Here is a 13,584-nt window from a genome sequence, read left to right as displayed (position 1 = left end):
GACCTTCCACGTGACAGCACGCCCTCCAACGCCTCATCCCAGCCAATCAGAATGCTTTGCGCCTGTGACCACGCTCCCCGCTCCACCCCACCCCCACGGCCCCAAGAGTCAGCCTCAGGCTGTTTGCCTCCCAACGAGGCCAGTGCGGCTGCGCAACGCGCCCTGATTGGTCGAGAGCTGTAGGCCTTCGCGCGCAGGCGCCGGCCTCGGTTACTAAGGGCGGGAGCCCGGCGAGGGCGCCGGCGGCTTGTGGTGTCTCCGGCGCACGTCGTCGAATCCTGGCCTCGCTCGCCATGCCAAACCGCAGGGCCAGCCGTAATGCCTACTATTTCTTTGTGCAGGAGAAGATCCCCGAGTTACGGAGGCGAGGCCTGCCTGTGGCTCGCGTCGCTGATGCCATCCCCTACTGCTCTGCTGACTGGGCGGTAAGACTGGGGGGAGTGGGGGGCAGGGGGGCTCTGGGCGGGGGGCAGACCAGGCAGTTGGGCAGTGGGAGGGCGAGGCGACGAGGAGGCCAGGGACGCCTCGGCCGCGGCTGGAGGGAAGGGAAGCCTCCCTGTTCCCGCTCCGGGGCAAACAAACCAGCGCCGGGACCACCTGTACAGTCTACGCTTCCGCCTCTGGGGCCCAGGGCGCTCGGAACTCATTGCTGTTTCTCTCCTCTCTCAACCTCCTTAAATGTCCCCAAGCTTTTGAGGGAAGAAGAAAAGGAGAAATATGCAGAAATGGCTCGAGAGTGGAGAGCAGCCCAGGGAAGGGACGCTGGGCCTTCCGAGAAGCAGGTAAGGTGGGCCCGAGATGAGCAGCTCCCTGCCGGGGCCACAGGCGTGTTCGCCAGATGCTGAGCGAGCGACCGGGTGAAGCCAAGGGTGGGCTGGTGGGTGATTCCCTGAGTGCAAAGAAGAATTTTTCTTTTTTTCCTCCCTGGTGTTAGGGCGTATGTTAAAAAGCCAGCAGGTTCCCTAACTGGGGCACGTGTTGTTACTTGGTGGTGAAAGGCTGGGGGAATCCCTGTTGGGAAACCTGCATCCGTAAATCATGGTCAGTGATGAGAGTGTTGGTTTTAAGGTTTGTACTACATGAACTCTAAGGGCTCCTTTCAAACCCCTTTATGATTAAAGACACCCCCCACCTTTATTTTATGTTTAAAAGTACCTTGGACCGCCCTGAGTTCTCTCTTTTTCAATGAACCTGGAACCAGGCACGCTGTTGTGTTTAAAAGTTGAAATAACAAAACCTGCCCATGCTGATGAATGCTAGTGTGCCTTATAGGTAAGAGTGGAATGAAGTTGATTCTAGTAAACTTACACGTCGTAGAAGGATAAAGTACTCAATACAGATTTTCTTGATTTGTATGGGGAAATTCAGTGTAATTGTCCACTTTTCCCCCTCCCTCTGTGTTCTTTCCATTCTTTCATAGTGAAATTCCATTCTTGAAACTGTCAATTCAGGAGAGCTTTGCTTGCTTTTGGTGTGAGAGATTTTTATTTTGTAGGTGTATGTTTGGGTAGAAGCTCTAATTGGTTGAACTGTACTTATATAGGGGAACCTTGCCTTTTTAAAATTTAACTGTAATTTCTTACAAGACCTTTCCCCTCAAAATGTAAGCCATGTTGTATACGTTCCTCATTGAGTCTTGTATACGTACCTCATTGGGTCAGCATGATTGAGTTGTTTAAGTGAAAAACAATTTAGAGAACTTTGTCGAATGATGTCCTTTTGGCCACTGGGCTCAGGGACTCGGTGGGATTGTTTTAGATTACAAATGGATGATCACATGGTCACTTCTGTGACTCAGTGAGATTAATTTAGATTATCAGTAGTGGGAAATGGTTTTCAGCAGTAGTTGAATTGGTTGTTTACCACTCACCTTTTGATTCAGAATATTTATAGATTTTGCCCTTGTCTCTTTGGGTGTTGGTGTCATTGACAAATACGTATTGACAAATGCGTGCGTATTTACTCATTGGGCTCATTCATTACCGAAGTAATCTGTGAACTGTTTTTTTCAGTTATTTTGCTAAATTTAAATATTTGTGTAAAGTGCCCAGTAAGAGTTTGAGTATGTGACAAATTATTTTCTTTCTCTTTAGAAACCTGTTTCCACTCCACTGAGGTGGCCAGGCATGCTTGTACCAAGGCAGAATGTTTCACCCCCCGATATTTCAAGTTTGTCTCTAAAAAGTGATCAAGGTAGAGTAATCCTAAAAGCAAAATGCTTAGATAAAAGTGGGTGCTCAAGACACTGTGATATAGTGATGAGTAATTATGTGTTCTGTTCATTTTGATCCTGCATTTCAGAGTAATTGACCACCAGTGTTCAAATATGGTGGTGCTAAAGTTGTGAAAGATTGGGTAATTCGCGTTTGTTGAAATAACAGTGGAGAGATTTTGTTGTGTTTTATACAAAAAATCTGGTTTCTTGGTTAATAACTGCTTTTATGTTAATAAATATACTTCATATATTTAAGTGTTTATAGCTAGACCCTTAAATACATATAAATTATAAAGAGGTTGAACTATTGAGCTAGCCTAGAAAAGAACTTACCTAATAAGAATCCTCGTTATTCCTTCTGGCTTGTTTTGTGTTCTGAATTTGTTGGAAATTAATAAACTTTTAACAGTCTTAAATGTGGTCAATCCTGTTAAGTAAGACTCTTCACATTCTCGTCGAGTATTTATTGGTGCTCTTGTGTATATTGGGTAAAGGTGAAGAGTGAACTAAATTGTCCATAGTTTACATCAGAGTTTTTCTATACTGATTCTACTTGGCTTTATTTCCCGAATCTCTCATATTTGTTGAATATGGGTCACAGCTTTTCTTTTTTTTTTTTTTTTAAGATTTTATTTATTTATTTGACAGAAAGAAACCACAAGTAGATGGAAAGGCAGGCAGAGAGAGAGAGAGGGAAGCAGGCTCCCCGCTGAGCAGAGAGCCCAATGCGGGACTCGATCCCAGGACCCTGAGATCATGACCCGAGCCGAAGGCAGCGGCTTAACCCACTGAGCCACCCAGGCACCCTGGTCACAGCTTTTCTTAAGTCATTCCTAAAATTCAGGGCTTATGTTTAGCTAAATTATGTAGAGCTGGCTGCAAGTTTGAATAATTTTGTTGCTTCGTGCAGAGTGGTTACCACTGTAATTCTTGATAAGTGTAATAAAAATTTTGATTCATTTATCTGGTACAAATGATCAGTTTTCTTTTTTCCAGCTCTTAGAATTATAAGAGCACAAGGAAAATGGTTCTAAAACTTTTGCTTTTTTGGAGGAGTTAACTCACACCTGTTTGTGTAGTCTTACCTTTTCTTTTTTTCTTTTTATTTCTTTCTTTTTAGCTCTGCTTGGAGGCATTTTCTATTTTTTGAACATTTTTAGCCATGGCGAGCTACCTCCGCACTGTGCACAGCGCTTCCTCCCTTGTGAAATAGGCTGTGTGAAATACTCTCTCCAGGAAGGTATTATGGCTGATTTCCATAGGTTTATAAATCCTGGTAAGTACTCGGAGTGAGTAGATGGTAAATCTTTTTTTTTTTTTTTTTAAGATCTTATTTATTTATTTCTCAGAGAGAATGAGCACAGGCAGAGGCAGAAGGAGAAGCAGGCTCCCTGCTGAGCGAGGAGCCCAATGTGGGACCTGATCCCAGGATGCTGGGATCATGACCTGAGCTAAATGAAGGCAGCCGCTCAACCAACTGAGCCACCCAGGAGTCCCTTGATGCTAAATCTTAAAACACCATGCATTTGATCTTGACTTTACTTAACAGTATTTGTTTTCTTAAGAGATGACATATAGTTCTTAAAGTGTAATAAAGACCTTATCATAATTGGTTGACCTAGGTGTTTACACAGAGTTTTTTAGTTTTTTAACCTCAAGAAAGTGTTAGAATTGGGTGGATAGTATGCCTGAAAATGTGTTTGTTGTTTGCTTACCTGTGGCCTTGCATCTTGGAATTTTTTTAAAGTTTTTAATGCCTTTGCTCTTTTATTTCTTTAATCCATCCCTCACTTCGGACATCACAAGCTTTTAACTTGTGGTTGTTTTGTAGCTTTGAGCAAAGTTATTAACCTTTCTGAACTTATTAGCTTATCTGTAAAGTGGAAATAATACCTACTGTTGACTGGTCTAAGGAATACAAGAGAAGGTACGGAAATAGCCTAATACTTGAGAGTCTCAGATGTTCTCAACAGCTCTTCTGGCTTCTCCACCCCTGCAAACCCAGAAGCAGTGAAGGCATAGGACAGTTAGGTTCCCAAGAGGGTAGTTACAGGACCAGTATACCTTTAAAGGCAAGTAGGAGAACTCTCTAGGGAGAAGAGTGAAGGGAGGATAGAGATTGGGGAAAAAAAGAACTTCATCTTTAGTTTTGTCAGTTGCTTTAAAATTCATTAGAATAATCCAGTACTTTTTCTTGTGTTTTCATGACAGAGAAACTAATCATCCTGCTCACACTTGTGAGAGCTGCTCCTTAGGATAAATTAATAACTGCTTTTCTTTATACAGTTGTAACACATTGAAAAGATTGAATTTAGAGACTTTTCTTAAGCTATACATACATGAGGCCTTATGTTAAGGGGCCTTTTTAAAAAACTTTTTAAATTTTTACTTTATTAATCTATAATGTATTATTTGTTTCAGGGATACAGGTCTGTGAATCATCAGTCTTACACAATTCACAGCACTCACCATGGCACATACCCTCCCCAGTGTCCATCACCCAACCACCCTATCCCTACCACCCTCCTCTCCTCCAGGAATCCTCAGTTTGTTTCCTGAAATTAAGAGTCTCTTACGGTTTGTCTCCCTCACTGGTCCCATCTTGTTTCATTTTTTCCCTTCCTAAACCCCCAACTCCCGCCCTGCCTCTCAAATTCCTCATATCAGAGAGATCATATGATAATTCTCTTTGATTGACTTATTTTCTTAGCATATAATACCCTCTAGTTCCATCCACGCCATTGCAAATGGCAAGATTTCGGGGGTTTGATGGTTGCATAATATTCACTGTATATATATACACCATGTCTTCTTTATCCGTTCATCTGTTGATGGACGTCTAGGTTCCTTCCATAGTTTGGCTGTTGTGGACTTCGCTGCTATAAACATTCGGGTGCACGTGCCCTGTTAAGAGGCCTCTTTATCTACTATTTCTTTTCTGTAAGGAGTAACTTCCTTTTTAAAGTAGTTTAGATAATATACCAAAATTCTTTTTAATAGTTCTCATTCTTTGGTTAAGAAAAACAGTAACTTCTATGAAAGTTTAATTTTTTTGTATTTTCACATAGCAGTAGCCATTACCTATCTGTGTTATGACTTGGTCATCCTATGATACATGACTATAACAAAACCAGAGGGCTTTTCTCAACAAAATATTTTGTATTACAGGTGAAATTCCACGAGGATTTCGGTTTCATTGTCAAGCTGCAAGTAAGAATATGGGAATGGGGTAGAATAATGGGCACTGAATGTGTCTGTACCTGGTTAAGACTTACTGCTTTAGGGCACCTGGGTGGCTCAGAGGGTTAAGCCTCTGCCTTTGGATCAGGTCATGGTCTCAGGGTCCTGGGATCAAGCCTTGCATCCAGCTCTCTGCTTAGCAGGGAGCCTGCTTCCTCTTCTCTCTCTCTGCCTACCTCTCTGCCTACTTGGGATCTCTGTGTGTCAATTAAATAAAATCTTAAAAAGAAAAGAGTTACTGCTTTACATGGACACATAAAACTTAAGTTGGGGGAATAACATCCTTATTGTTGGAGAATCCTCATAGAAATGGTAGATGGTGTATGTGAGCCTTAAAACCTTCAAAAACTTTAAAACTTTAATATTAAATAGACTTATGGGATACCAAAGTATATGACTGTGTACCTAAGCTCTGAACTAAACTCTTCTATGAACTCGGTTTTAACTAGTTTCCTCTGTGATTAGAATGAAAATCATAATAGTTTCATTTTTAACTTACATTCAAAAGTCTAATTGTTTTAATAAGTTGTTTTTTTAAAAACATGGACAACTAGCAGTTAGACAACAATTAGAAGTAAGTTTTTCAAATCTGCTCTAACAAGCAGCTATTTTATTTGTAATGCTGTTCTTTACAAATGAAGAGAATATTTTAGAATCCCTTTGGTTATGTCTTCTGAGTTTTTACAGGTCTTAGTGAAAAATATGGGGGCGCCTGGGTGGCTCAGTGGGTTAAGCCGCTGCCTTCAGCTCAGGTCATGATCTCAGGGTCCTGGGATCGAGTCCCGCATCGGGCTCTCTGCTCAGCAGGGAGCCTGCTTCCTCCTCTCTCTCTCTCTCTGCCTGCCTCTCTGCCTACTTGTGATCTCTCTCTGTCAAATAAATAAAATCTTTAAAAAAAATTAAATAAATAAATAAATAAAAAAGAAAAATATGTACTAGACCTTTTTATTTGCTTGCCTGCTTGGAATCAGGGCAGTAGACTTTTTGGAACAAGGCAAGGGCAAATTTTTATAGTTGGTCCCTTTATAGTTTTGAATGAAAAACAGTTTATAATACAGAAGAAAAATTCCGTTGTAGATTTTGAAGTGTGAACCGAGCTAATCTCCCCATGTGTTACATCCTCTGAGGTTATTCACCAAATAGGTTGTGGGAAGACAAAAACAGAAGTTTAGCTGGCGAATTAACTACATTTTTACTTAAGCTGTTTTTGGTTTGTTCATCTTTGAGTGCATTGGAATCCTTGCTATTTGCCAGACTCATTTGTGAGAGTGCCACTGGCTTTACTGTTTATTATCTTGGTTCTGATAAATACTTGATTTTAAAGCAGTTTTTAAGGCTTATTTTTACATTTTCAAGTTAACCAGTTTAACAGAAACCTATTAAAGATTCTAGGAATGTTTTCTTAACTTATTTTTCAAACTACTTAAAATTGGTCACAGTCTCACTCAGGAAAGCTCACTGGTAAGCCACTTTGGAGCTCACCAATTTAGACAGGCCTTAAATTGCCAACTTGGTAACCCTTGGAAGTGTGCCAGCTAAAGAAGGTAAATAAATGATTGTATTAAAGGGACGGCCGTGTTGACATAATAACTAAAAATGCTTATGCTGGGGTGCCTGGGTGGCTCAGTGGGTTAAAGCCTCTGTCTTTGGCTTGGGTCGTGATCCTAGAGTCCTGGGATCAAGCCCCACATTGGGCTCTCTGCTCAGCAGGGAGCCTGCTTCCTCCTCTCTCTCTCTCTCTGCCTGCCTCTCTGCCTACTGTGATCTCTGTCAAATAAAATCTTTTAAAAAAAATGCTTATGCTGATGTAATCAGCCTGATGCTTAGGAAAAGATGGTTTTTCATAGAGGAATATACACTGAAGCAGATGTACGTGTGGATGAAGAGTGAGTAGAAGCTAAGGAACATGCGTGTAGATCTTTCACATGCTCCTGTGCTGTTTTCTGGCCTTTTATGAAACCATGTAAGTGAGAGTAACTGAAGACTTCATAGATGGGCGTTATGGTTTAGCACATTAGAATCAAAGAATTTCAAATCTGGAGAAGGTATTGATACAGAATCTATTGATCTCCCCACCCTCACTGCCATGTTTTTCTTGGAAGCGGTACTTCAGGTTCTTTATGAATTTGTAGGGTTGAGAGGTCTTTGTCCTCATTCTCCCCCACTTCAAGAATTCTGATTCCATATTATTGCTTATTCTCTTCATTCTTAATCATTTATTTACTTGAAAGCCATAGAGCATAGTTTTTAAGTTTTGTTTTTCATATCCAAGTTCTTAATTCACCTGACATTGACTTCTATATGGTGTGAAGTAGAGATTTTTTTCTTTTCTTTTTTTTTCTCACATGGCTAATCCGTTGTCTCCACATCATTCATCCAATAATCAGTTTGTTCGTCAGTATGTGGTGCCGCATTTTCTTGATGCCTGCATCTTTTCCGTATCTTTTATTTTGTTCTATTGGTCTACTTGGTTTTTGGTATCTATATTGTTAAACACAGTATTTTAATACTTAGACAAGCTTCTTCACTTTGTTTTGGAACATTATTCTTGACTTTTTGATTACCTTTAAATCTTCAGATCATTTTGGAGAAAACTGGCAGCTTCTTGATACTCTATCTGTGAACAGGGGTCTACTCTTATTTTTTTAGATCTGTAATGCCTTACAATACTTAAAATTTTCTTCACAGTGATCTTAATATCTTGTTAAATTTATAGCTTATAAATTTTGTTATAAGTGATATCTCTTAAAATTATATTTTTATTTACTTTTGCATTTAAGTTTTATTTAGCCATTGCTAAGCTCTAATTGAGTTTTTAGTGAATTCCTTATATAGTCCTATCTGTGAAATGACTTTTTTCTAATCTATTTTTTATTTAAAACTTTAAAAATTTGTCTTAGGTTCTGGCTAGGAACTCTGTAGTTTCTAATGTTTCCCAGTGAGTATGCTGTTCACTGTGCTTTTTGTTTTGTTCCTTCTCATGTTTTATATGCACTCTTGATCCTGGTAAAGAAGTTCCCTTCTATTCTCAGTTTGGTGCGAGATACCAGTTGCACATTATAGTGAGTGGTTTTTTGGTGTCTCATGTGATTTGTGTCTCTTGTTCATCTAGTAATTTGCTAACCAACCTTCCATTCCAGCGGTAAACCGAGCATAGTCCCTATATAGCTCTTAAATTGGTTTGCTAATATTTTGCCATCCTAACATGGGTTAGAGAATGTGTCTTCAGTTTTTTTAATTTACCTTGGTTTATTTTTTAATGGTTTTGCTGAAATTATCAGTATTTTTTATTTTCCTGAACATATAAAGTCTTATGTCTGATAACCCTATTATAGAGATCTTCTTTATGGATCTGTTGGTTATCTTGATGTTCAGTCAAGGTATCAGATCTCTTCCTATGTCTCATTATTTTTGAGTGCTGAACAGTAGATATAAAAACTTGTTATTCCTCTAAAAAAAATTATGATTGATTTTTGTCAGAAAGTGGCTGCTGCTGCTAGCCATCTGAGAGTACCTTAATCCAATTTCAGAGATTGAGATAATACAAAATTGGGTTCAGATATTTTAAGAATGCCATCTATTCCTAGTTGATCTCTAAAAAGCAGGGAACAGTAGATTACAACCAAAGGATCATCTGTGAAATTTGTAATTGACTTCATGGCATAAACAATGGAAACCAGAAGACAATTGTATATATTAAGTATGTAATGAAAAGGTATTCAAGTAATATTGGAGTATTATTTTTTGAAGATATTATTTTTTTTAAGATTTTATTTTATTTATTTGAGAGAGAGAGACAGTGAGAGAGAGAATGAGCGAGGAGAAGGTCAGAGAGCGAAGCAGACTCCCCATGGAGCTGGGAGCCTGATGTGGGACTCGATCCCGGGACTCCAGGATCACGCCCTGAGCCGGAGGCAGTCGTTTAACCAACTGCGCCACCCAGGCGTCCCTTGAAGATATTATTTTTAAGTAATCTCTATACTCAATGTGGGGCTTGAACCCACAACCCAAAGACCAAGAGTCAAAACCTGCTCCACCGATGTAGCCAGCCAGGGTCTTTGGAGTAATATTTTTAATTCTTACAAGTCTACATCTGTTGAGAACTGCTCATTTTCTGGGACTCTATATCTCCTCTTCCAGAACTGTTAAATGCCCAGATTACCAGTGAACCCAAATGCCAGAATCAAGCTCTCTAGCATTTCTTCCTCTCCTGGATTTTGGACCCGTAATTCCTTACTGCAGTTTTATCTCAGCAGTGCTTTCAAGCAGGTGTTTCATTTATTCAGCTTTTCTCTAATCTGTCATTATCAGCAATTGTATCTTCTGTATCCTTTTTTTATAACTATATGCTGCAATTAATAATTTGATCTCCTCAGATATAAGCATGATTATTTAAAATCTGTGCTGAATAACTTGGGTAGCTGGAATACCTTTGGATCTCTTCCTGTCAAATTTGGTTTGGTTTCATCCTTTTTTCTTCATATACCTATTTATTCATATAGACTGAAAAAAATTGGTTTTGAGTATGACAGATTTATTGGTATTTAAGATTTATTTTAGAGCAGGAGGGAGGAGAGGGAGAGAGAGAATCTTGAGCAGACTCCCCATTGAAATTTGGAGCCCAGCATGGGGCTCAATCTTGGGACCCCAAGATCATGACCAGAGAAATCAAGAGTTGGGCACATAAGCAACTGAGCCACACAGGTGCCCCAGATTTACTGGTATTGTTGTAAAGACACTGATATCAGTCGTTTCTCTCACGTTTTAGCCTTAGGTTAATACTTCATTTGAGTCTAAAAAAGAGCATGTAGGAGAGAGATGTTATTTTATTTTATTTTATTAATTTATTTTTTTCTGCCCATGGAGGGATGTTATTTTAACAGAAACAGTGAATTGGACAAAAGTGGAAAGTTTGCTTATCTTAAAGCAAGTTAAGCTCATATATCTTGATATAATTAAACCATGTAAGAACTAATAGTTCTGTATACATTTCCATTGTTTTATTTGGGGCTTACTCTAAAATGCAAATGAACAAAGTTTTAGGAATATATACAAGTTGCTTCTCAATTACCTGTTAAAAGAGCTCAGCCAGTAGTTATCACCAATAAAATAGTATGAAGCTGCCTCCAAATTAAACATTGCAGGAGTTTTCAAGGAAATCATATACTGTTTCTTATCTGTGATTGTGCTTTTAAAGATGTGTTTAACTATCACATGAAAAAATCATATACAAAAATTTTTTCAAGCCCTACAATACATAGATCTAACAACATATATGTGGTCAAAGATTCCATAAGATATGCTTAAAGATGCATTTTATTTTATCTTTAATACCTAAACTATACTTTTGAGAGGCCATTAATTAATATGTATACAGTTCAAAGCATATTACTGTGCTAAAATAAGAATTCTTGTATTAAGTCCAAATTCACTTTCACAAGTTAGTAAATTAAGCTTTAACAGAGTTGCAGAAAGTACATCATTCTCCTTTTCGTCTTCATAAAATGTTACTTTTTTGGTTCTATCTTTAAAAAAAATACAGCCAAATATTATATAAATTTAAATTTTTGGTGGTGATTTGTATTTGAAAAGAGCTTCCTTGTGATTCACCTCAGGATTTGGTGGAAATGCTTACAAGAAACTAGCTAATAACAAAAACTAAGGAAAGCACATTAAAAATACTGATTTACTTTGGTAGCAAATGGTCTTTAAACACTAATGAAGTTAGACAAGATCCATTCAGGTGAAGTGGGTTATTTCGAATACTTAACAATTTACATAAAATTTTAAAAAAAATTTGAGGAGCTAAGCATCTGTACCAACCGATAGCAGTGCCATACCTTGTTTGTGATGACTTAAAACAAATGGCTATTAGGAAAAAGCTGTACTTTAATTACATCTAATATATTCCAGCAACATTTTCCTTCCAGTACAACACTCCCTCTCTATACACCTATTCCTGGGAGCTGGTTTGGGTTAATAAGGGAGTTAAGAGTAATTCTGTAGTTTAAGTAGGCATTAAGTTTTCTTTTCAATGTGCTAATAGTTGTGTCTAAAAATATGTAATTCTTAGAAAAGTACCATTTGATTTTTTTTCCCTTATGTGTAACCTTTTGGAAACTAATCACATGGTACTACAAAATTAGCAAAATGTCTTGAAATCTGAATACAAAACCTATATTAACTCTAATTTCAAACTCTTATTTGTGTACCACCACCCAATCTTTAAAAAAAAAAAAAAAGAAGGTGGCTCCGAGAATATTCTTTTACCATTCTTTAAAAAAAGAAACTATTCTTTTTATTTGACAGAGAGGAAGCAGGCTCCCTGCTGAGCAGAGAGCCCGATGCGGGGCTCGATCCCAGGACCCTGAGATCACGACCTGAGCCGAAGGCAGCGGCTTAACCCACTGAGCCACCCAGGCGCCCCTTAGAAACTATTCTTTTTAACTTTGCATCCATATCACAATCCACTTTTGAAACATCATTTGTCTTGGTCATGGACATTTCTGAGATGAGATTTTATATTTCACTCCCATAGCTTCCGGTTATCAGAGAAATCATACTTTTCCTTTATTGAAGGAGTTGTTCCTGCTGATGTAGGTGTGTGCCTTCCAATACTCTTCATTCTCATCTTTGCTTCTGGAGGCATTTCCTCTGGTTCAGTCTTCCTCTTCCTTAAAAGCTGCTGCTGCTGCTGAAAAGGTTTGTGGAGCAAGAGTTGAAACCATTTTTTAGGCTTATTTGGTCCAAGTTTGATGGATATGGCTGAGGCTTTCTTTGTCTTGTGTCTACCTATGGCAAATACAAACTTGGAGATCTTTGTAGGCTTTACTGGGACATCTGCAAGCTGCTGCTTTAGCTGCTCGCTTCTCAGCACGCGACAAGCTTTCCCCTCCGCTACTCCAGGGGCCCAGTTTACCGTGGCTTCTCAGGCTTCTCCTCTCCCATCTTCCTGTCCAGTCTTTCCCCTGCCACACTGAAAAAAAATGATTTTAAAATAATTTGAGGCTTAGAATGATGCTCTCTTTATCCAGAGAGGATTTATGTTTGCTTTTGCTAGATAGCTGGGGTCCTAGCAGACCAGGTCCCAAAAGCTGTCAAAAGCACACTTCTCAGCTAATCACTTTCCTCTTCTGGAATTGGGAGGTAGCTGCTGGGCAAAAACTGCCCTCGAAGGAGGCGGTCTGGAGAGCCTCTCTGGATTCCTGTATTCTCTTGCATCTGGATCTAATAATTTCTTGCTACTGTGTGTACTCTTGATATCCTCAGATACATTAAATGTTTGTGGGAGGTTAGTCTGAATTACTTGGTCCATTTATTTTTATTTTTTATTTTATTTTTTTACTGGAAGTGGAAATCTTAATCATACAGCCTTTTAAAAAGCAGCCATTGCTATAATGTTCTCCAGCCTTATATATAAACCAGATTCATGAAAGGCAGATGGGAATAATGAAAACGTATGGGCTCGGTCACTTAAGTCTGGATTTGAGTCTTGACTCTGTTGCTTGCCAGCTATTAACCTACTGTGCTAACTTCTGTGTCAGTTGTGTCTTCTCTAATATGTGTACACCCCCTTTCTCATAAGATGATGGCATAAATTATGTAAAGTACGTAACCATAATTAGGCTTGGTACAAGTGCTTAAATATGAGTTACTGAGTACTGTCTTCCTGTACCCCTACTTCCTTACCTACTTTGTAATACTTGTTTTGGTCAAATTTTGAACTGTTTCCTCCTTTTTATTCCCTTCAGGTGATTCTAGTCACAAGATTCCTATTTCAAACTTCGAATCTGGGCATGACCAAGCAGCTGTGTTACAAAACCTTTATAGGTTTATTCACCCAAACCCAGGAAACTGGCCACCTATCTACTGCAAGGTAATTTCATTGTTAGAATTTTTTATTAAGGCATCCACTTAGATACTGAAAGATCCATGAAAGGTATGCAGAGAAAGTGAGTTGGCTTGTTTGTTAGCTGTGTGTGTTAAAACATGTTCATTCTGAATTGTTTAGAATGGGATTAGGTATAATTTCTGTGGTAGTAGAGGGATTCTGAACACTGCAAAAGCTGAATGCATTTCTACTTTGAACTCCTGTTTTTAGTTTCTCCTGCTGAAATATCTTCTCAGTA

General features: G+C 38.9%; 1 protein-coding gene across 2 annotated transcripts in view; it reads left to right on the top strand.

Moving 5' to 3' along the window:
• The first annotated feature begins 293 nt into the window (after nucleotides 1–293).
• The window catches only part of MAEL (maelstrom spermatogenic transposon silencer), a 37,050-nt gene continuing 23,759 nt past the window's right edge, over nucleotides 294–13,584 (top strand). Inside the window, exons 1-6 of one of the 2 annotated variants that reach the window (XM_044266281.1) lie at nucleotides 294–425; nucleotides 690–782; nucleotides 2,094–2,193; nucleotides 3,336–3,491; nucleotides 5,384–5,425; nucleotides 13,207–13,331. In XM_044266281.1, the coding sequence (XP_044122216.1) occupies nucleotides 294–425; nucleotides 690–782; nucleotides 2,094–2,193; nucleotides 3,336–3,491; nucleotides 5,384–5,425; nucleotides 13,207–13,331 (648 nt within the window). The remainder of the gene's footprint in view (nucleotides 426–689; nucleotides 783–2,093; nucleotides 2,194–3,335; nucleotides 3,492–5,383; nucleotides 5,426–13,206; nucleotides 13,332–13,584) is intronic. The other variant, XM_044266282.1, reaches the window with a different exon arrangement.

This window comes from Neovison vison, chromosome 10 (assembly GCF_020171115.1).
Source record: "Neovison vison isolate M4711 chromosome 10, ASM_NN_V1, whole genome shotgun sequence".
Lineage (NCBI taxonomy): Eukaryota > Metazoa > Chordata > Mammalia > Carnivora > Mustelidae > Neogale > Neogale vison.
The sequence above is the reverse complement of the archived record's forward strand: the minus strand, read 5'-3'. Positions and strand labels throughout refer to the sequence as shown.